The sequence below is a fragment of the Echeneis naucrates genome, chromosome 14 (genome assembly GCF_900963305.1).
Source record: "Echeneis naucrates chromosome 14, fEcheNa1.1, whole genome shotgun sequence".
Lineage (NCBI taxonomy): Eukaryota > Metazoa > Chordata > Actinopteri > Carangiformes > Echeneidae > Echeneis > Echeneis naucrates.
Genome location: NC_042524.1, coordinates 5,776,794 through 5,799,475, shown reverse-complemented (window position 1 = coordinate 5,799,475; position 22,682 = coordinate 5,776,794). Strand labels below are relative to the sequence as shown.

General features: G+C 41.6%; 1 protein-coding gene across 5 annotated transcripts; it reads right to left on the bottom strand.

Moving 5' to 3' along the window:
* Nucleotides 1–216: 216 nt before the first annotated feature.
* taok1b (TAO kinase 1b) lies at nt 217–20,911 on the bottom strand. Of its 5 annotated transcripts, XM_029518737.1 has the most exons (22): nt 19,319–19,458; nt 19,036–19,136; nt 12,992–13,250; nt 12,568–12,639; nt 11,661–11,762; nt 11,542–11,587; nt 11,281–11,377; nt 11,076–11,189; nt 10,531–10,622; nt 10,124–10,217; nt 9,718–9,799; nt 8,661–8,828; nt 8,236–8,442; nt 7,290–7,424; nt 6,901–7,137; nt 6,691–6,819; nt 6,133–6,216; nt 5,795–5,914; nt 5,483–5,722; nt 5,157–5,369; nt 4,505–4,687; nt 217–4,392 (listed from the first exon to the last, which is right to left on the bottom strand). In XM_029518737.1, exons 3-22 carry the CDS (start codon nt 13,121–13,123, stop codon nt 3,892–3,894), a joined length of 3,048 nt encoding a protein of 1,015 aa, XP_029374597.1. In that variant the 5' UTR covers nt 13,124–13,250; nt 19,036–19,136; nt 19,319–19,458; the 3' UTR covers nt 217–3,891. The 5 variants fall into 5 exon arrangements, with proteins under 5 accessions (XP_029374597.1, XP_029374600.1, XP_029374596.1 ...); XM_029518740.1 differs by lacking the exons at nt 19,036–19,136; nt 19,319–19,458 and adding an exon at nt 20,264–20,911 and having other exon boundaries at nt 7,290–7,421; XM_029518736.1 differs by lacking the exons at nt 19,036–19,136; nt 19,319–19,458 and adding an exon at nt 20,264–20,910.
* Nucleotides 20,912–22,682: the final 1,771 nt, after the last annotated feature.

Here is a 22,682-nt window from a genome sequence, read left to right as displayed (position 1 = left end):
TCTGGTTGTATAATCTCTTTTCTGAGAGCAAACAGTCCAAAGATAAATACATCTTTTTTTAACTGGTCTTTCAACAAAAATGGAGTGTGAAAATTACTTTAGCTCAGCAATCATTACCAAATAAACTCAAATACACTACACAAACAAACAAAGTAAATAGCCTGCAGTCAAGATTTAAAGCAATGCTCCTCACAGACAAAGCACGATTGGACAAAGAAATATTAAAATTACTTTATTACAGATGATTCTTGATCCAGTAGCCCTCTTCCAACAAAAAATAGTAATTACAAACAAAATATTACATTTATCACCTAAACTTTGTTTCAGAATTTCTTTTATACATTTTAAATCACTGTCATCTGTAAGGAATAGCTTTTCTCTTCTGCTATGCGACATTCAGCTTTTTGCACATGAATCTATACAATTTAATACAGTTTAATACAGGTCTCTGGACCAGGGAGAATAAAACAGCAAGATCCACCAAATGACAGGAGAGATAAAAGGAATACTGATAAACAGACTGTACAGAGACATAACCCTGCCTCCCGCCTAACCTTGGCCAATGGCAGCCGTCCCTCAGCACATTGAGGGGGATCACAGTAGACTCTTTGATCTGGTCAATCACTTGTGCAATCAGTGCAACTGATCCAGTCCAGAGTGACCAAGGTCTAAAGCTAGACTCTGCTCCAACTGCCTCAAAAAACACCTGGGAGTTCTAGTAAACAACAAAAGGTCCAAAAACCTGCCAGTCGTTTGGCCCTCTGAAGACATCATCTGGAAAGTAAAAAGGAGCCTTTCTGGTTTAACAGAAACCAAACACTAAAGAACTAAAATGGGTTGATAAAATCAGTTGGGAACAATGAAATACTTTCTGGAGAGAGTGGGACCACCACATTATGTCTTTTTCTGTTTTCAGAACTCATAAATTCTGGGTGGTGAGATTTTCTAAGGCAAATACTTAAGTGCAGTGTGTATAATCAGAACGAAAGAGGGCACACGTTCCATGAATCAGAGATAAAAGTCAAAATAGTATCAGTGGACCCCACAACACCTAAGAATAACCCTTTATTGACATCAAACGGATAAGCTTTAACTGTCTTGTGCAAGAATTTGGTAACGATTTCAAGTTGTGGAGAGCACAAAAACTTGCCAAATATTTTATAATTCAGTAGCTTTTCAGATTTCATAGAGATTTAAAAAGGACAGTTATTTCTTTTTCTATGTTATAATAAGTTTGCCTTTCGGCCAGGGAGCCTTCTAAAAACAATCCTATAATGGATATACTGTCAGTAAAATGTAGTCTCTCCTGAGGCAGAGGCTACACCTAACTGGATTTCAAATCATGTGCAAAATCATCCTCCTTCAGCATTAAACAAAGTGTTTCCATTTACTCAAGGTAATCTGACCAAGACTTGTGTTGTTGATGTCATTCACAACAGAACATCTGTGATAAATTTCAGAACTCACAGCTGCGAGTGAGACAGTGAAAACCCAGCGGCTGGAAAAAAATCTGAAGACTGCTGGTCTCAAGACAGATTGATGTGTCAATTAGGTTCCATATTTTCAAATTCGAAATATACAATATTAACAGTTTTCCTGTACATTCCACCTCTGAAAATCATAATGCATATTCTCTGCATTTCACAATAAGACTTCCACCTTTATCTCTATTTCTCTATAATTCTTTTTTTTATAGATTTATATAATAATACATATATATATATTTCTAGTTTTCTTTCACCTATAGAGCTCTTTTCAAATAGCTCAGGGAGGGGGTAAAGACCACACCAGGCTCAGGGAGGGGGGAAGAAACGCAGTTGGCAGGAAGCAGGGAGATTGGTGGTCAGAACATGACATCGGGGTCACCAGGGGTGAGACAGAGCGGGTTGTCAGACTGGGGAAGGTTGCAGGGGCATGGCAGCGGAGATCACAGCATCACCACCCATCCACCCACTGAGACATTCAGCAGTCACCAACCAGCGGAGGGCTGATGGAGCTCCTCCACGCACCATGTGTTCATTCATTTTACTACCCCTACGAAAAGGTCTTTTTAAAGTCAAGAACAGCACACTAACATTTTTAGACAGCTGTGACAGACACGTTACCTACAGAGTTGTCCCAATGACAAATTATTTTCAACCTAAAATTTGCCTGCTGCTGAGAGTTTGCTCATTTACAGCTAACAACTAAGTGCACTATCTTAAAAAAAAAAAAAAAAAAAAAAAAGGAGGAAAAATGTCTTTTTTTTTTTTTTTTTTTTATGTCCCATCTGACTTTCACAAAATTTAACCCTGTACATGCATTCATCATCCACGTGTGCAAAGGGACATACGGGCTGATGGGAATAAAAAATATACAATAACTATTGTACGTTTTTATGTGCATGTGTATGTGTAAATATATCTGATTAACAGTTAGTGTGGGTAAAGGCCTGTGCCAAAGTGCAAGTCATTGTCAAGTCACGACACCCTGTGGTGAAGTTCAGCTTGAGTGTTCTTGAGGTAGGCCAGCAGGCTTGGTTCAATTTATGAGAGATATTATTATTTTTTTTTTTTTTTTTACTGCATAGTGCTTCACTAAGACAGAGCCAGATTAGACCAGGAAGTGACCGCGAACAAGTGAGAAGTGAACACACAGTTTTGAAACTATTCAAGTAGAGGTTGAGTGCTGCTGAAAACCCATCCCTGTCATGAGGGCTGTGGACAAATAAGGCTTCAGTGTCCCTAAAACTGGCCGTCCACCGAGCAGATGTGTGTGAGGGGCAGAGGCCTGTGGAAACCCAAGAGCTGAACCAAAAAGGCCAAGTCTGCTTCTCTCCTCCAGTCCAGCAAAAAGATGCATCTACTTGGCCACAGAGAATGAACTGAGCTTCCACAGACATCTCTGGCTTAATCTCATTAAAAACACAATATATTGGCATAAATAGGCATATAACAAACCCATCCTCGCACCCTAATCTTTGGCAACCCCACTCATAGTACAGAGTAACTTCTAATTCCAGTGACTTCAAACTTGTGCATTCAGGATTCAGTATTGTTTTAATAAATTACTGCACTGGGTGATTTCCTATCTTTGAAAATTCTCAAGTAAGTCACATAGGCTGGAATGGAAATGACTGCATACTTTCAACTACCAACAGCTATCTTAAAATTCAGAGCTACCCACTGGCACTCACTTACAACAACCTTTTTTTCTCTTCTTGTTTTCCTTTTCAACCCGTCTTCTATTATCAGTCTTTTGTCACACCACTACGTCCCCTCCTGCCTTCTGATTTGCCTGCAACTGGACTTCAACAATAATACTCTATCAGTCAGTCGTCTGTTCTTTAATCTTGCCATGAGCAATTTTAAAGGACAAATATTTAAATGTTATTTTAAAAATTGTACACAGCGAGTGGAAAGCTGCCAGTAAAGCACCTTACCACGAAACACCATATTAAAAACTGCATGCTGCAAATAGACAACTCTTCATGATGAACACCGTGGTAGATATAGTGAATACTCTACTCTGGGTCTATGGCAACAGAGACTAACATTGCAAATATAAATACATAAAAAAAGCAGTTGAGACTACAGTAAAAACAACATTGCTGCACGGTGGTACACTGTATTTGGCTATTGGCCATCTTGGATTAGTCTGAAGACTGTTGGGTTTCCACAGACTGCTGCTAGCAGCACACTGGTGTAAGAGACAGAACCGGACTGAAGTAAACTCAGTCTCAGTACGGTGCAGTCTGTCAGACGTACTGTGGGAGATAACAAGTGTATGTGGAGCATGTGTGGCACATGCATGGATTGTGTCCGTGTACAGTGTTGTATTGGTGCTCAAATATTTTACTTTAAGACAATTACTGTGTTGCTTGTGTGCGTGTTGATTGTGTGTGTGTGTGTTCTAGGTGTACGACAGGTGGGATCCATTGGAGATCTGAGAGGTGATGCTGGCGCTCCTGCTCATGCCCTGTTCATTCCTCCCCCCAGATGACGTCCTCCTCATAGCCTGTGGGCTGTTCCTCACCCCTCCAACGCCACCCCCACTCCCCCTCTGACTCCCTCCTCCAGGGTGGTGGAGGCTCCAGGGTGGTGGGCCCCCAGCCAGCATAGGGTGACCCCAGGGCTGCTGTGAGCTGGAGCCCCCCTGGTGGTGGTGACTATGGTGGCCCCCTCCTCCACCTCCTCCTGGCCAGTGGCCTCCCCCCTGAACCCCCTGGCTTCCTCCGCCTCCACCCCCCCAACCTCCCTGGGAATCAGGAGCCAGGTTTGTAAGCACCATGTTGCTAAAGCCCAGCCGCATGGACTCGGAGTCAAAAGCCTCGATCTCTCGGGCCTGGCGCTCCAGCAGTGAGCGGATTCGTTCCAGGCGCTCGTTCTGCAGGGCGAGCATTTCCTCCTCAATCTGGAGAGATTAACACAGTCAACAAATGAGTTCAATAAACAAAAAGACACAACTTGAGAGGAGATTTATTGGTACCTGACACTAGAGAACACTAGTCCAGGGTTTTCCTTACCTTCTGCTCCAGCAGAGCCCTCCGCAGAGAGACCCTCTGCTCCAGCTCCCTCCTCTCCTTGTCGTGCTGAGCATCCGTTTGCATCTTGATCTTGCTCTGGTACGCGTTTAGCAGCTCCAGCTCCTGCTGCAGCTGCATCCTCAGTACCTGACACTCGCCCTCTTGAGCTTCATCTAACCGCAGCTGATTGCAGCAAATTAGAGAGAGGCATTAAAAAAAAAACAAATAGAATTATGATGCTTGATTTTGGAATATATAGTATTCAGTAAAGAAAAGAATAAATCATTGGCATTATCCTTTTTGAGCGACCTACAGACAGTAACTAGACAAATAATTAAATATACGTTAAGTAAAATCAAAGCTGACTTTACATCAAATACTCTGTTTTACTTTACAAAAAACAAAACAAAGCTCATGACATCAGCTAAAACAAATTAAACATGGGTAGGCTGGATTATTTTTAACAGTTGGTGAAAAAATACTTTTCATCTCTGTGGTGGTATTGATACCAGTACTAAAACTCTTCTATTTATACTTATATTAATTATTTAATTTTAATGAGGTCCAGCTGTAATCAAAAGCATTTTAAGGAGTAAATGAGGACATGTTCATTTATATTTAACAGTCTTCAACCTGTTCTTCAGGTACTCACAGCTTGTGTGGAGAGCATTTCATTGATAGAGTGGTCGTACTGCTCGGCCAGGATGGCCAGCTTCCTGGTCTGCTCCTCCTTCAGTCTCTTCAGCACGGCCTTGTGGTCAGATTTGGGCGTGGTCTCCAGCAGATGGTTCCTGAGGGCCTTGTACTGCCTGGTCTGGGTTTTGCAAGTCTCCTGGAACTGCTTCTTGATCTGAAGCTCCTTTGACTGATGAAGCAAAAGATGTTAAAATGTTGCCTTTTAATGCTGTAAATATGTGATTGTTTTTGGGTTGGTCACTGAAAAGCCTCCTATAAATAGTTTTCATTCACTCTGCTTACCTTGAGACTCTTGGGCTGCTGTCGGACCTCCATAACATGCTTGCGCCTCAGTTCCCTCTCCCTCCTCTTATTATATTCCAGTTGGTTGGTGAGCTCTGTCTGGTGCTGAGTCCGGATCAGCTCTGCTCGTGCCTTCTGGATTGTCCCTAGGTGCCTGAACTCCAACTCCTGCATTGACTCGTGATGCCTGAGCAGCATGGCGTGCTCCAGGTCCTTCTGTGTCTGCCGCTTGTTCAGCTCCTGAAGAGGAGGGGACAATACAGGGTGAGAGTGATACATGATAAAGAAAAATCAAAGTCTGTGTGGGTGTACCTCTCTGGCCAGATCCTGCTCCACATTGTGTCTGGCAATGAGGATCCTGCGTTTGAACCGCCGACACTCCAACTCCAAGTACTGCCTTTGTCTCCTCAGCAAGTTGGCCTCCTCCTCCGCCTGGGAACGGACACATTGTGGTATTACAGTAGTTTAATATATACCTCACACTGCTGAAAGGAAGACAACTCTAAAGAGGACTTGGAAAGTGCACAAAGAAGAGACAGCCCTGGTTAGTGTTTGGATGGGAAATACGTTTTGCTAACAAATCTCCTCATACAACCTGAGGAAAATGATTACTTGATGTCGAAAGTATGATAATGATGAGAAATCCCCACCTGGAAGTGCTGGATGTTCTCTTTCTGTTTGGAAAGCCACTCCTGCTTCTCTTTCTTGGGAGTCGACTGGTTCTCACTCAGTTCCTGCCACAGAGTGTTTGTCTTTATTTCGGAATGTCAGGGCACTTTGTGACAACATTTAGAAATACAAGAATGGGTTGGATGACCTCTGGTTTGTTCAGCCAGTATTAGTGTCAATGATTATGCCAACTGAATCAATTAGTCGGGTAATCAGCAACTGATTTTAAAAAACAGTTGGTGAATTAATTTTTTCCAGCAAATAGGCTCAACGGCTCTGGTTGCTGTCACTGTGTGCTTAAAGAAACTGATGACACAACCCACACAAGAATGCAGAAATAAAAAGATCGGAATTAAAAACACGCCACCAGCAGAGCAGCAGATTCAGTTCTGTGCTGCCAAATTAAAACAATTGGCCTGTTGAGTATTCCGTGACAAAGGATCTACAGAGGTTTAAGTGTTTTTGCCTCTCAGTGATATTTTTGGCTCAAACCAAAAACCATGCGTAATCTAAGTGTGTATGTGGCTCAGATATGTTACCTCTTTGAGCTGCTCCTTGCGCAGTTTATACTCCCGCTTTTGTGACTCCAGGAAACTACTGAGCTCTTTCTTCTGCTGCACCTGGATGTGCTGCTGGAACTTCTTCTCATCATTGGCAAATGTCTTTAGCTAAACCAAACACAAGCATTGAGCAAAAGAAAAAAAAAAATGGCACATTTTGTGTCTATTTCTTTTTATTGCTTCTCTTACATCTTTCTCCAAAGCTGCCTGGTGTTTTTTGAGCAGTTTCTCCATCTCCTGGGTGAAGTTGCTTCTCTGACTCTCCAGCTCTTTGTCCAGCCTCAGGCGGTGCTCATCCATCTCCCCTTTCAGCTTGTTCTCAAGAGCCATCAGGTGCTTCTGATGTTGCCGCCTCATCCGTTTGTATCCTGACATTTGCTCACGAAGCTCAGAGTCCTGCTCATGTTCCTGCATCTCACGTGTCACCTGCAGGATGTTGGAATCCACACAGCTCATCAGCATTCAGAATATAATGTGTGTAGAGAGGTACAACAGCAATGTCTCAGTAGGTATGTGTCTGTATTCCTTTTATTTCTTTTCATCAAATATTATGGATGGCGGAGCAAATGTGTTCTCACAAGTGATGCTGTACGTATGGTGGCAAAATGCTCTCTGTTGCGGTAGTGCTTCCTCGGGGCCGGAGCTGGTGTTGCCTGGGGCTCAGAGGGTTGACTGCTGGCTGCCTGCTCCCCAGAGAAACTCTCCTCCTCCTCCTGGAGATAAAAGGCGGCACTATTAACATGTTGTTTTGTTATATGACTTAACAGTGCACATAGAAAAAGAATGTGAGAAGGCAAGAAAGTTTGATACATCGTGAGAATAAAATTAAGACAAAACAGTAGCAACAAAGTTTTAAGAAACTTTACAACTCTGAATCCATATGGCGACTTGTATGAAACTCTACTCTAAACAGCATTCTGCTAAAATGTTTTTGCATAATACAGCTGCTAATCAAAGAACTTCATTGTTTACAAAGGGCAAAGGTTGATTTTTTGTGCAGCTCGAACTTACATTGTCTTAATATACAAAAGGAACAAATGACAGAAAAGCAGAGTGAGGGCATGAGGCTGCCTCAGTTTTATATCTGGAAGTAAGCCGTGTATACATTTGAATGGTTTTTGTTTGTCAGTTAAACAACAAATGTGGATAGATCCAGAAACATACAATGGGCATTTTTGTTCTAAGATTAAAACATTTATCTGAAAGAAATAATGACTCAAATTTGACTTTTAGTCCTGGTTCTTAATTTTCCACAGTGTGATGCAATAGGATCTTTCATGAGACCTGAATGGCACATACTCACATCTTAAAAACTTGATATCCCAAATTGCAATGGGGGTTATTTGTATTCTCAAGGCTGATAATGCTATAGTGATTTCACATGAGTCATTTTCTCAAACTAAACAAAGGCCTTAGCTTAGTCACAGATATTGTGTAAAATCAGCATGGCGCCACTTTAATCAATAATGAAAATAACTCCTCTCCTTCCTCTAAGCAGGTTGGTGTCTCAGTCGGTTGACCCACCGGTTTGAGGTGTATGACAGAGCTGTTGGACATGACTGTGTGGTCTCCCTCCATCAGGTCCAGCTCGCTGCGGCTGTCCTGGGCCGTTTCATTCAGGCTGTTGACAGAGCTGCTCTGGGAGCTGGCGCTGATGGACATGCTGGGGATGGACTGATTACTGCCAACACTGTTCACAGTTCCTGTCCGGCCTCCACCAGGCTCCAGCTCCTGGAGGCAGAGCGGAAAGAACACAGAGAGAGACAGCGGGGAGAGAGAACGAGCCAGAGGGGGAACACGAGAAAGACCAAGCGACACAGACAGACAGACAGACATGCATGCAAACCAATGCATACTTAGTTATTGCCTGTGTGTGGGATGCCCCAACCTCCAAATGTTGTTGTAGTTCAGCACTTCAATATGACGTTCATAAGCAAACATCTACACACCTCATCTCCATCCTGGGTTTCTGCTGTGGGTCCATTGTGAGCCTCCTGAAGGAGGATCTTCTTCATCTTCCGATACTGCAAGTTATCCAGCTCTCGCACTGCATCTTTGGTCCTCTGAATGAGATCCATCAGCACGGAGTCTGGACGTTCACGCTGCAGAAATGCATGCTAAAGGGAAGGGTGACAGGAGACAGAACATCATGAAACCGGCAGATCACAGTGTGTTAAAAGAAACGAGAAGGCACAAATGATCCACATACAGATTTACATCTAAACATCAGTTTTATGGATTTCCATCATCATACATTAATGCTGTGAGTTTCTGCCACTTTGATCCGGAGTTGTTTCAGTTAGGAAATTACACAAAGACACTGTGAAAAATGTGTTTGTGTGCATTTTAACACCTGAATATGATTGTTCGAGAAGAGTTGATTCATAGAGTCCAATCAGATGATAATTTTTTTGTCATATCTGCTTCAGGTCCGAGACAGATTCTCAAGATCGACCACAGTAAAGGCACTTCTGAGTGCAGGCTGGGTTTTCATACGTACAAAATATTTGATATAATTTTTTACAGCATCAAATATAATTAAACCAATCTGGGTCATCCATCTTGAAAATCTGCTACAGATCTTTTCACAAGCTCAAAATCATTTTGAGCTTAACTTTAGTCCATATAACGTTAAAAAAAAAAGAAGAAAATGAAGAAGGAGCAGAAAGTGTGCACTGCTTTGATACCCCAAAGAGTCCATTAGAGGACAAAGTGACAGCTGCTCAATTACCTAACAGTGGATGAAGAAGTCAGTAATTACATCTGTGTTCTTTTAACAAAACTGGGCCCTGTGCGCTGGTGTGTGTCTGTGTGTGTGTATGCGTTGTGGTAGTGTATGAATCTGAAAGCAGAGGATTAGTGAATCAAAATAGGAGCTTATGAAGGAGAGAACAGAGTGCAAAAACATCACAGGGAGATTTATCACCAGGGGGCTTGTCAATCTCCAACCTCAACAAACTGCTCTCTGGTTTTGTGTAGATGTGTACAGTATGTCCTTTCACTTACACCCAGCATGTCATCAGAGTGCGGTCTGTCCTGGGGGATTTTCTGAAGGCAAGAATCAACAAAGTTTCTAAAGTAATCCGTCCTAAAACAAAGATGAGGAAACAAAGAGTCAATAAAAGGAAACAAACACACCTACACGGATATCATCGAATAAAAGTTAACACCAAGCTGTAGGTGTAATATGTGAGAGGAGAGGATTTCCTATTGCTGCACCTGTTATGGAGAAACCAGCTATAAATTAATGTAAGAGGAGATCTAATTCCTTCTACATTCCTTCTATTGAAACCAAATGTAGTACTGTTCAGCTGTACTGAAGAATAGGTAAGGTAAAATGTTTGACAGACCAAAAAAAAATAAAAAATAAACCTTCTTAGATGTTACTAAGTTAATGTGTATATCGTCTTACCATTCACTAGACTGCAGTGTGGGGCTTTCGTTCTGCGCTATGTGGTATAAGGCACTCATTGCATTCATGTTAAACAAGGGAGGCTTCCTCTCCGCTGGAACAGAACCAGAAACAATCAGGACATTTTTCTTATTCAATTACAGCTTTATTCACACTGAACTTAACAGCGTAAAACATATAACGGCCTGCTTCACTGCTGTGCTCATAAATATTACAGACTTATCCAACCTTTCGATTAAACGTTGATGTAACTTAATGTAGTTCTCTAGCGTAATTCAAAGACCCGTCAGTCATTTTGGCGCTGGCAGTAAATCCCGTCTTTGGAAGGAATGGTTGGACAGGTTCTTGGTAACATTTAGTGGACAGATTGGATATTTACATATGCTGAGTAAAGTAGTGTCACCTACCTAATTCTATACAGGTGATCCCCAAAGACCAGACATCCACCTTGCCATCGTACTGGCCCTCATCCATAGCTAAAATCACCTCCGGGGCCATCCTGCATAAAGAAGAAGGTTGGAAACAGAGAAAGGCGTATAAAAATAGAAGGCTTGGTAATGGATATTCAGCCAGACTCACCTAATGAGAGCCAAGAAAAGAATGTTTGAGTATAATTTTACAAACTAAAGAGTTTTGTGATTTATTTCTTGGAAATAAATTCTGCTGTTTTTCATGACCAAGTTGTTCCTCTGCAGCATAAATAAGATCAAAAAAGCAGCAACCCCCTGCTGAAGAGGGAGTTTCTTTAATCACATCAGTAAAGCATTTGAATACTTTAGCAGGGAGCTCTTTACTTGTGTGTGAATATACAAATAGTCTCTACAGGCATATCTATTTAATGAATCAATGCTTCTTTAACCAGAAAGTCAAGGAGAAGCTGCTCATAAGGTTGACATTTTGGTCTGCGCAACCTTCAGCACAGACACATTCAATGCTCTGGCTTCTCACTTACCAATATGGCGTTCCCACAAAGGAGTTGGCAGGCGAAGCGATGGAGGCAGAGCCAAAGTCTGCCAGTTTGACCAGCCCAGGCTCAGTCAGCAGGATGTTACCTGCCTTCACATCCCTGACAGAGAGAAAACCATGAGAGGAAATGTGTGCCACAACAGGGGTTATGTGGGGGATATATGGGTAAAAGGGGTCAGGTAAACACTCACCTGTGAATCATATTGTGGGAATGAAGGTAGGCCAGCCCCTGCAGAGCACCATGTGTAATGGCAGCGATCTCTAGTTCTTGTAGAGGTTTTTTATGAACTGAAGGAGGAAAAACAATTTCAGCAGAAATCAATATAAACTGAAGCTGATCACATCAATGTCCACTTCTCTGTGTGAGTTCAAAGGAATAAGGAGTATTACTGATCATCTCCGGTGGAAAATCAGTTTGACCAAAAAATAAAAAATATGGAACAATTGCTCACCTTCTAGCAGATCGGAGGCTGAGCCCAGACAGTACTCCATCACGAGCTAATAACGAAAGACGAATTCAGTAATAAGAACATACAGCAGAATGAGATTATCGAAACAGGTGACTTCTTACCCATGCTGTGTGCTCACGGAGGTAACAGCCTTTGTATTCTATACTGTTGGGGTGCCGGATCCTCTGGAGAAACTTCACCTCCTTTATGATGTCTTGCCATTTCTGTTGCGGAAAGAGAAAGATTTTAAAAATAAAACAGGCAATGCATTGATTCTCTTCACAGCTTATGTGTAACCTGATTACAGATAATCTGAAGTCATGAGCGGTATCTAGGACAACAATGGTGAAAGTGAGCACACGGGGCTGACCTCACTAAGACTTTAAGGTTAAGTGATTTCATAACAAACATTAGTGTTGTGGTCCAGCAGCTGTTTACATGACTTCAGACTACCTGAAATGACTTAAAAAGCAGGGTCTAAATGGGGGATTGCTATATAGCAAAATAGTTCTTTCATGACGCATGACAACTTTGATGAATTCCACAGACAAATAGGCTCCTTATGTCACCAACTCATCTTTAGATTTATACTGTTAAAATTCTAAATACTATTCAAGATTGCACTGCTGTTCACTTCCCCTCAACCCTCAAACTCAAAGGTCATAGGTTGCCAGGTAGACAACACCACAGCGATGAAAGGAGGGCAGCACTAGATTTTGATGATGCCGCCTGTCAATGAATTGATCAGCTAATTCAATGGAATGTTGCAAATCTTTTACCATTTGCAAATTATGAACCAGATTTTTTGTCTTAACTCTGTTATCCAGATGCAGGGCTGACTATGTATGTTGAGCATTTCTACATCGGCCAAATGAAACCAGACTGTGAAATACATGTTTCACATTCTGACCTGACTAAACACACAAGCATCGTGTGTTAATAGTATCTAAAGGTAAAATATGAAAACATGATAGGTAAAGTCTCAGCAATCATATTTTACTATATTATACAATTTCCATCTCGTCTCACCTCATTCGACTGTTTGCCACTGTAGGACATCTTTTTAATTGCCACCACCTCATTTGTGCGTACATCCCGTGCCTGGCAAACACAAAGTACATTCTTATTTACACATATCAACCAAGACATACAGGGCAATTCTCTGTACATTTTGTCTAATCAAAGATGTGTTCTTCAAGACCTCTTATACTTAATTTAACCACACGGTGTGCAGTGTTCACAACTGAAGGTCAGATCAGAAAGTAAAGGCTGCGTCACATCACCCTGCTATACCTGCTATTAAGAACTACAAACACGGGTTGTACAAATTATCTCTGTTGTCTAATGTGGATCAGAAAGTTCAATTTTTTTGTTTTCACAGAATTCAACTAAGCAGTTAATTGCATCACAAATTCAAGTGCAGCACGTCAGTGTGAAGATGAAGTTGCCGTACAAAATAGACGGCTCCAAAGCTGCCATGGCCAATCTCTCTGAGGTCTGAGAAAAGCTTCTCTGGGTCTTCTTTGAAGAAAAGCTCAGCCACCTCCGGATCCTTCAGGCTGCCTGCCCTTACAGAAGAGGGCATCCTGGTTAATGTAGCCCCGTGTCACCCACGCAACAGGGATGGGACTATCTGGATGCTGAGCTAGGCCAAAGCAGCTGAAGATTCATCTGCAGTAATGGATGGGCCTAGGAAATCAGCACATGGGCACCTAGAAGGACAGAAGAGGTGAGGAGAATCAGAGTCACGGAGGAGAAGACAAGATAAAATATCTGACACGTTACAAAAAGGAGTCCATGTACTTTGACGAGGTTATTTTGAAGATACTGTTGAGAAAAATGTATTTGTAGCTTTTGGAAAAAAAAAAAAAAAAAAAAAAAAAAAAAATCTGGATGTGAGTACACAATCAGTTTTTTTTTTTATGAAACCCTGAATTAATTTACTCTACACTATGAGAGCATGAGAGGCTTTTCCTTTGGGGATGAGGAGAGTAAGATGCTACCTCACACACTCTTGGAGCAATATTCCATGCTCTATATTAATTACACAATCGTAGAACTATCCCAATAAACAACAAGGTATAGTGCATATCAAGTTATGTAGTATACCGACATTTGTTCAGAAAGGTAATGGGCTCCAGAAGTATTTTAAAATCTGTGATTTTAGCTACTGGTCCCACCATCAAGTGCTGACCCTAAATATAATCTGCCGATTGCAGAGTCATCACAAATGCATCAATTCAGATTGCTTAAGCAATTATTGCAAATCTGTAGGCCACTGGAATGACTGTGCAATGCAAATATCCCAGCTTAAGATCGATTTCATGTCCGCTGCTATGAGGTGGCCTACAGTAATGAGGTTTGAGCTGCATCACAGGATCAATTAGACGACCTGAGGTCAAATTTAAGTGTGCTCTCTAAAATAGATGCATCTATTGTGCTCTTGTTAATACATGTAGCATCCATGCAAATGGATCCTTTGTATGTTTTATCAGAAATGCTTATTGCATAAGTGAGCACATGTTTATTCTGTACCTTACACTGCAAATTCTACTGCAGGCCTATGTGAAAGAGAGAGGGAGAGAGAGGAAGAAAGTGGTCTTTTTCTGAGAATATACTGTACTATACTGACCCAACCACCACCAAAAAAATGCTGGTTAGACTACTTATATTATTAATGACATTTATCAGCACCTGTATGCACTATACTGTCTGAGTGTACCGCAAATATCTAAAAAAAAAAGAAGAGATTAAAAAAGAGAGTAGAAAGCACACATAAAAAAGATAAGTATTTCTTCAAATGCAATGCGCTTTTATTTCCTGAACTTAAAAATAGAAATAAAAATGACGGTAATTGTGGCATGTGCAGATTTTGGGCAACCCACAAAAGCAGAACTTAAACACTCCTTTGGCGTGCATTGGGGTAGAGGGGAGAATGGACTCCATCAAAGATTAGCTACTTTTGGATGAAAATGTCATGCAGTCCGTCAAAAAAAGCAAGACTGGAAAGACTCTGGCTTCTACAGCTGAGCAGGAGTCCAGAGTGGAGCAGAAAACGCATCAACAACCGTTTCAAGAAACAGGATGAAGTTTTTGGAGCCTAAACATCACTGACACTGTGGCTGGATACTATACATGCTGTGTAAGCATGAGTGTGTGTGGAAGACAGCTTTGAAACATTTTTGGTGGGTAAAACATCTTAAATGAACAACAGAGAGACTCAGCTGGCTCCGGGAATTGTCTGTCTGTGTATGTGTGTCTATATATATATATATATATATATATATATATATATATATATATATATATATATATATATATATATATATATATATATATACACACATACATACATATACACACACACACACACACACACAGATAGCTTTATCCATTTGTGTCATACTATAAGCTGTTTAAATGCTTGCTTCTACATGTGAAAGGTATGCATCATGTGTTTATACTTTGCATTGCTGTGTAACCAGTTTGATCAGAGCATCTCGACTCCAGCAGTAGCAGGTGAAGGACTTAGGTCAAGAACACGTCACAATATAAACAGTCTACACAAAATGCTTGAAAAACCAAAACAAAAACACTACACCCTACTGTGTGTAAGGATGCACACCTAAAGAAAGGAAATGTACAAAGCCTCTCGTAGAAAAAGAACACGCAGCCTTTAGGAATTACTCCACCCTTTTCTAACTTCTAACTCCATCTCCCTGTCACGTCTTTAACCAATCTGAAATTGGCAACAAGCCCCTCTATACCCGAACACCACATGGATATCATTACAGACATGCTCAGTGGGTAAAGTGCCACTTTCCTCCTTTCCGCTTATCTTTGGGTTGGCAGCACAGTTAACCTTGCCAGCTATAGCTATCAGTACAGCCTGGGAGCTTGCTGTGCCAAAGCCACAATGCTGGCTGAATGTCACAAGGTTTGTCCTGCTAAAAAAGCTATCCAGCTGACTGAGAAGGGGGGGGGGGGGGGGCGTTGAAACTCTTCTACTAAAAAAAAACGACAAAAAAAAAAAAAAAAAAAAAAAAAAAAAAAAAACAGCCCTCAAGGACAACAGATATCTTGGTTTAAAAAAAAAAAAAAGATACAAACTGCTGCTGGGATAAACTTAAATGAACACAAATAGGACATTTTGTCTTTTATGTAGGATACACGCAAACTTTTTAAAAAGGCTAATATACACACTATCAACCTAAAGTTTCACTTAACAGTTGCTTCAAGGCAGAAGGACACGTTAGTAGGAATGTGCATAAAGCAGGATTGTTTCAGCTGTTCCAGCTAGTAACATGCAGTACAACCACACCTATAGAGAGTCAGGGCAGAAACAAGGAGGGCTATCTTGGGTTGGTTTCCCAGCACAGCTTTACAGTGAAAAAGTGCATGTACTGTCTGCATAAACACATTAGATAGTCCAAATGATGTTCAAAAGCATTGAACATTGCATGACGGCAATGTTTAATGTGCGTTGCCACCTGGAAAGCCAACAATTTCCTCACAACAGCAGAGCATAATCTGTATTATTCAACTACAACAATGTTTGTCTGTTAAATAACTGGGACTGCAGATGGAATTCAGCTTTTGCTAAATTCGGGATACATATTTTTTAAATTTATGTATATGAGCATTGTCTCTATGAACTCATTAAAATGAATAAAATGAATATAACATAATACTAGTCCGCACAGAAAGGAGGTAAGAATGATGCGTTTGTTATGGTGAGAACAGAGAAATTACACATTTAGTACCAGACAGATTTCTCTGCGTCAGTGTGTGTGTGAGAGACTTGATTATTCATGTATAGTAGGTTGAGATTGTGAGCATTTCATGTAGAAAAGGCAGACATCACTGAAATACCTTAATTACTAATATGACTAATTTAACCTTTTTTTTTTTAATAGCATTGTGACATAACATGAGGAGCGTATTCTTCCTGAACACTCTTATGTTGTAATGAAGCTCACGGTCCAACCAACTCACTTTGTAAAGCGCCTGGTCATGAAACAACCAAAAACAAGGAAGTGCCATCTTTGTTTAAAATGAATGGATCCCAAGATGGTTTCAGGTGAAAGTCAAACAGGCAAATCCGCAAGTACACTAAACATACTGGCATATTTGTACTGTACTAAATAATACAGTATGTATGAATCAAAACAAACACCACCTACTATTTGTCTGTGTGTCTTTCTCTCGCAAGACATACAAGTCTAAATCTTCAAAGGTAGACTGAACTGCAAGATGTGTGTACACGCATTGTGTTAAAAAAAAAAAAATGCAATGAAAGTTGCTTAGCTTCATTGCTTGAGGAAGAAGATTCTCTCTTGATGTATTATATCAATTGATTTCCTCTGTGCAGAAAAATCGCCAAGACGCCTAATGAAGAGGCAACCAATGCACAAAGCTGAGAAGCACAGAGTGTGAGGGAGGGGAAGAAGAGAAATGGAGAGGGATAGTAAATAATCAAACACTTTATTGATCCCCATCCTGAATCTCTCTTAGCTGCACAGCACAGGGTCAGCAACATAAGAGTAACTCCAGAGCAATCATACTGTCTGCTGCTGTATCAAAATACGGAGAACAGATGAAAGAAATACAATAGAAAGCTAAAGGAAAAGTTACCTATCCATTTCAGTTTTACAGTTTAGCATTTGACAATATAGCATATATTACAAATACAGTTACCAGTGGTTATGTGATTCCACTGCATGATCAGCCGACTGGCTTTGTTGCACCTGTTAGGGCAGGACAAGTTGGGCTCTTATGATTGTTTTAGATACTGCGAATTGAAGACACAAAAACATCAACCTTAAATGTCAATGTAAAATTTAATGAACCAGAATATGTGAACCCACTTGTACAAAGCTTTTAAAACAGAACTGTGGGAACTCAGGTTCTACGTACATACACACTCACATATAGTTAAAAATGTCTGTTGGTATGCTTGATGCTGTACTATTAAATTATTAAGATAAGAATGAGCTGAGCTGACAAATTGTATCAAATGATCATGCATCAGCCAGATGAAACTGGCTCACATGAAATGCTTCTTGTCGGCACATCTCTACTTTTATGATCATCAGACAAAGTCCAATAACACCAATATCATAGCTGTTTCTTTAGATTCAATGCTGCCCTCATGACCTACATGCACACATTTGTTCAAATGGCTTATACACCAACTTTCTATCCCCTGACATGAAGCGTGGGGGGGTCCATGCTCTTTCTTCTCAGACTGATTACAAATTATGGCCTTCGCTGAGTGGAGGAAGTGTATACCCAGTGTCAACAACAACACATCCCGGATCTTGAGGTACTATACAGATGAAGGTGACGGAGGAAAGGAATGGAGTGGCTGAACACTAAGAGGATTTGGTCCATCCCATTTCTCTCAGAACTCCACTTACACTCTTCATGTTCAGAAATTCTCATGTGCTTTGTTTCCTCTGGATAAGAGTTAAAAAACAAACAAACAAACAAAAACCCTCCTCCAACGGCCAACAAAACACACACCCCAGGTCACCTCAGTTTATAGCTTGAAATAACCTCCAGAAGAGAAATTTGAGACTACACCTGATTAATATGAAGTGTTTAAAATCTATGATGTGCATCATAGGATTTTAACAAAATGGCAGATCCTCTTGTTATTTGTCCTCTGCCTGTCACCTGGTAGAATGTTTTGGATGTTCCCATCAGCTGCCTTTTTCTTCTCTCTTCAGTCTGACTCATCAAATATGCTATTGGCTTCCAACTATTCAGCAGCCAGACTCAAACACCCCGAGCAGATGAGTAAAAATTCCTTTTAAGAAAACAACTTTAGTATCTCTGTTTTTTAATCTACCAAATAACAAAAGAAAACGTGGTCGGTCAGGTTTGAACCCAAAGTCCACAGTTATTTCATCTGTCACCTTGTTGGCCAACAAGAATTTATCTAAATATAGTAAGTAGTACCATTACAATCAGCACGCTAAAGATAGTTTACACCCAGTCACCCAGTATATCCATCACACATAGAGATATGGTGATAGTAGGGGATGCTGTTGTGGAACCTGCACTTGTTCTGCAGTAGCTGGCTGTCATTGAATGACTTGGATGTAGACAGGGGAGGCTTTGCTCTTGTGTCTAATCCATTTTTCCTGGGAGACACTTAAATCCATTATGCAGTGCGTCCATATTCAGCAACCCCTGATATAACACTTAGACACGCACAAAAAAAAACCCCTCAACTTTACAAAGGCTTCACCCGCATGGAAATGTTCATTCTTAATAATAGCTGCGTACCTCTCATTATCAGCTAGCAGTAAGACCTTGAAAGTAAACAAGGGGAGCTGTTCCTGCCTGTGAATGCACTGTTGTTCTGACAAGCATGCAGAGACACAGATGAACAAATGACAGGTGTGCAGATCAGCACACAGGCCACGGACAACACATGAAAACAGGGACAGGCAGAAATCAGTGATAAGAGAGTAAAAGGACAGGTTGTACCTGCATTTCAGCTGTAGCTCATCGGCTGCATAACATTGGCAGTCTGTTCAACACGATCTACAGCCAATAACAGATAGGTGGGATTTCTCAGACTGCAGTGCCTATTTAACAAGAAAATATATATATATATATATATATATAAATAAATCACGTGTGGGTGTTAGTGTTTGTCAGCCATCAAGCCCCGGGACATGACATCTGACAGATTACTCCAACAGAGCCTTGGTTAGGATGAACACTAAACTTGATGTCACAACAACACAGACGTTATGCATGACTTCACCATATTCAAGGTGCAGCGTTCAATCCCGGTGCCGATGATCCGCTGTCAGGCTCAAGTTGAGCCCAGCGGGAGAGAGAGAGAGGCTCGCTGGCTGGGTGATGGCTGGTGTTACGCAATATCAACACACAAAAACCGAGGAATGCGACTCACGTCAGTGCAAAAAAAAAAAAAAAACCAAAAAAGAAAAACAAAAACCAACACACAGCCACCGGAGCTCTGCCTGTCGCTTATCACACACGACGGCAGCGATGATTTCTCCGACCGTCCGGGCTGCTGCCGTCCGTAAACACAGCGCCGGAGCGAGTACGTGCCACAAACACCGAAAACAAACAGGCTCCGCCAATGTCACCTACCGCCACACGGCTTGTTATTCAGACGGTGTGTGACTCACGATGTCGCCTGCAGATAAAGCAAACTTCCAAAAAACAAAAAAACAGGCACCTCCAGGGCCGAGTTTCACTTAACCCACGGCCACAGTGGACAAAAACAAAAACGAGGGAGTGGCACTGCTTGCAACGAGAGTTGCATAAAGCGGATTAGCAAGGCAGCGTAGCTAGCTAACGCTTCTTAGGGAAACAATCTGTTGTCTTTATTTACGGTAAATTCAGCCACCCACAATTTAGCTCTCCAGCTCTGCATACCGATATTATCTGCCCGTGTCTGACACTGACACCCAGAAATAGACACCCTAATGCTAGCAAGGGATGAGTGGGGCTGCCCAGCAAGGCAGACTCAAAATCTGTCGATGCGACAGACCGTACAAGTTGTGACAGCAACTTTTGGTTAGCTGGCGAATAGCAACCGACCAATCTAGCTAGCTAGCTAGCTTTGGAGCTAGCCGATGTTGAAATCGGGCTGAAACTGCAGCACGTAGAGGAGAACAAATACACCGTGACCCATCGTTAGTTAGCATAAAGCTGTAGTTAGCAGTAGCGTTCAACTCACCTCGTCCAAGAAAAATAAAAAAAAGAAGAAGGAAGAAGAATCCACACGGGTTGAGAAACGGCGTTTACGAGGTCGATTAATCCAGTGAGTGTGATACACGGCGGGGCGAAGAGACGGACGCTGAATCACAGACTCGTCAATGCAGTCCGGAGAAATCAAAGTGTCAACTCGCTAGCTGATAAGCTAGCAGCGCTAATACGCCTATTCTGCTGCCCTGCCCTGTAGAGATGATCAAACTGACTTCAAGGCTGGCTGAATTGTTTACTTAGACAGTGACTCTGTTCGTCACCGATACTGACCGGTGGCAAACAATAATAAAAAAAAAAAAAGAAGTTGTCTTGAGGCCAACTGCCCCGGCTACCGACTGTCAGGCGTTAACTGTCACCACCGACTGGCAAGCAAAGCGGGCTACTGGTCAGCTAGCTAGCTAGCCGCTAACGTTCGGGGCATTAGCTAGCAAAGTTTGTCTCTTCGGTAGGCAGTTCCCTAAAAATGGCGGCGGGGAGGATCGCCTCCCTTCCACCGTGAAGCCATGGAGGAGCGAAATGAATCGACTCGGAGCCGGAGCAGCTTTAACTGAGACCAGAGTACACGTGTGGCAGGTTTTGGAGAGTATTGTTGATGGTGTGCAGCTGCAGCCTGCACACTAACTGAGCTCTCCCCCTCCTCCTCCTCCTCTTTCTCTATAATCTGAAGTTTGGTGCTGCTAAACAAACCGGCTGCATGGCTCTGTGGATGGAGAAACACATACATACACATTTCTGACTGAGAACACGAGTGGTGCTTCCGACTTCACAGCCTGGGATGAATGCATCTCCCATTTCTTCTTCTTCTTCTTCTTCTTCTTTTACTTCCCCATTTGTGTGTCTGTGCGTTTTGGCCTCCCACAGTTTGAGTCGCTGAGCTGCTAACCTGATTAACAGTTTCAGTCTTAATCTGGCCTGTGCTATAATTAGCTCGTCGTTAACTCACAGACGATGTTTGAAAATGTTTTGTGTTTCCTAGACGAATATCGGATCGTCTGAAGATGTTCAGGGACAACGCTGTCCACTTCATCGGAGCAGCATCAATAATTTATTCCAGTAAATGATCACGCAGACCTAAAAATACCGTCTGAATGTGTACTAAAATATAAATACATTGCTGTAGTTGGATTATCATTTCATGCATCCAATGGAAACAGTGGAAGTCTGTGATGATTATTATATATTAAAGTACATGACCTGAGATAAAATTAGTTGAGCGCAGATGTCAGGTGATCAATTCAGTGGTGACTCGATGCTCCAATGCTCAGCCTCCAAACACCTTGAAATTTGTCACGTTCACTAATATACTGCAGATGTTACAGTTGTTTTTTTTTTACATAATATATTTAAATCTGAGTGCCCATTTGTCAAACTCCCTGCTGCTATATTGACGTAGCAGTTCAATTGAGAGGTTCCGGTCATGACATGCAAAACAGCTACATATGGAGTCAGTATAATCATATCTCAGAAGAGGATTACACACGCAGCTGTAATCTGCATTGAGAAAAATGTAGGATGAACGCAATGTGACCGTGCACGGCAGCAGAGAGGTTAAAGATGGGCATTCCACAACAGGCTGCAGGCCGGCGGACCAATCAGCTTACAGAAGCGGGCTCCGAGGGCTGTGATTGGCTGCCTGGGAGCCCTGTTGTCATGATGATGGGAATCAGTTTCCTGCCTGTGTGGTCTGTATCCAGGCGCAGAAGTACACTGAAGCAAAGGCTGTGGATGGATAGGCTGCAGAACTTTGTGTCCCTGACACACACACACACACACATATTATAAATACATCAGTGCCTCAAAGTGTAACCACAGATAACTGGGAATAAGCATATTTGTGATGGTTATACTTATCCACAGCTGCTACATGCTGCAGAAACATCTGTCACATTCACAAAGAGCCTCTTGTCATAGCCCGGAGAGTGACGTGTATAACAGTGAGATTTGATGTCATGACACTGTTACTTCAGACTTAGTCTGTGGGCCTTGGTCATTATTATCAGTGGGATTTTGAAATTCTACCATGTCAAGCTAAAGAATAGAATATCAGGTCAGTATTCAGTGTTTTAAATTGATATAGATTATAGATAAAGATGATGGTCACGAAAAATTTTTCACATTTCTTTCTTTGATGATATTGTTAGGGTTGATCTATACATTTCTCCATGTTTGTCCTCTTCATGAATGTATCAAAACAGTCACTGCAGTCTTGAGTCCATCACCTTTACTGGTATAATCTTCGGTTACCGCATGAGGGCACATGTGCTAAAGTTTAGGTATATAAGTGACTTTCAGAATTTTATGCAGATAATCAGGTGTAGTATGCATTTTGTTTTTTTTTGTGTGTAATACATTTCATTATCATTTAAATTGACAATATTTGTCAATGTTCA

Coding starts and splice junctions, on each gene's coding strand:
- taok1b (XM_029518736.1), bottom strand. CDS start 13,123: ATGCCCTCTTCTGTAAGGGCAGGCAGCCTGAAGGATCCGGAGGTGGCT. Junction 11,588..11,660: donor TCCGTGAGCACACAGCATGG/GTAAGAAGTCAC, acceptor TTTCGTTATTAG/CTCGTGATGGAGTACTGTCT. Junction 6,217..6,690: donor GCAAGGAGCAGCTCAAAGAG/GTAACATATCTG, acceptor ACTCTGTGGCAG/GAACTGAGTGAGAACCAGTC.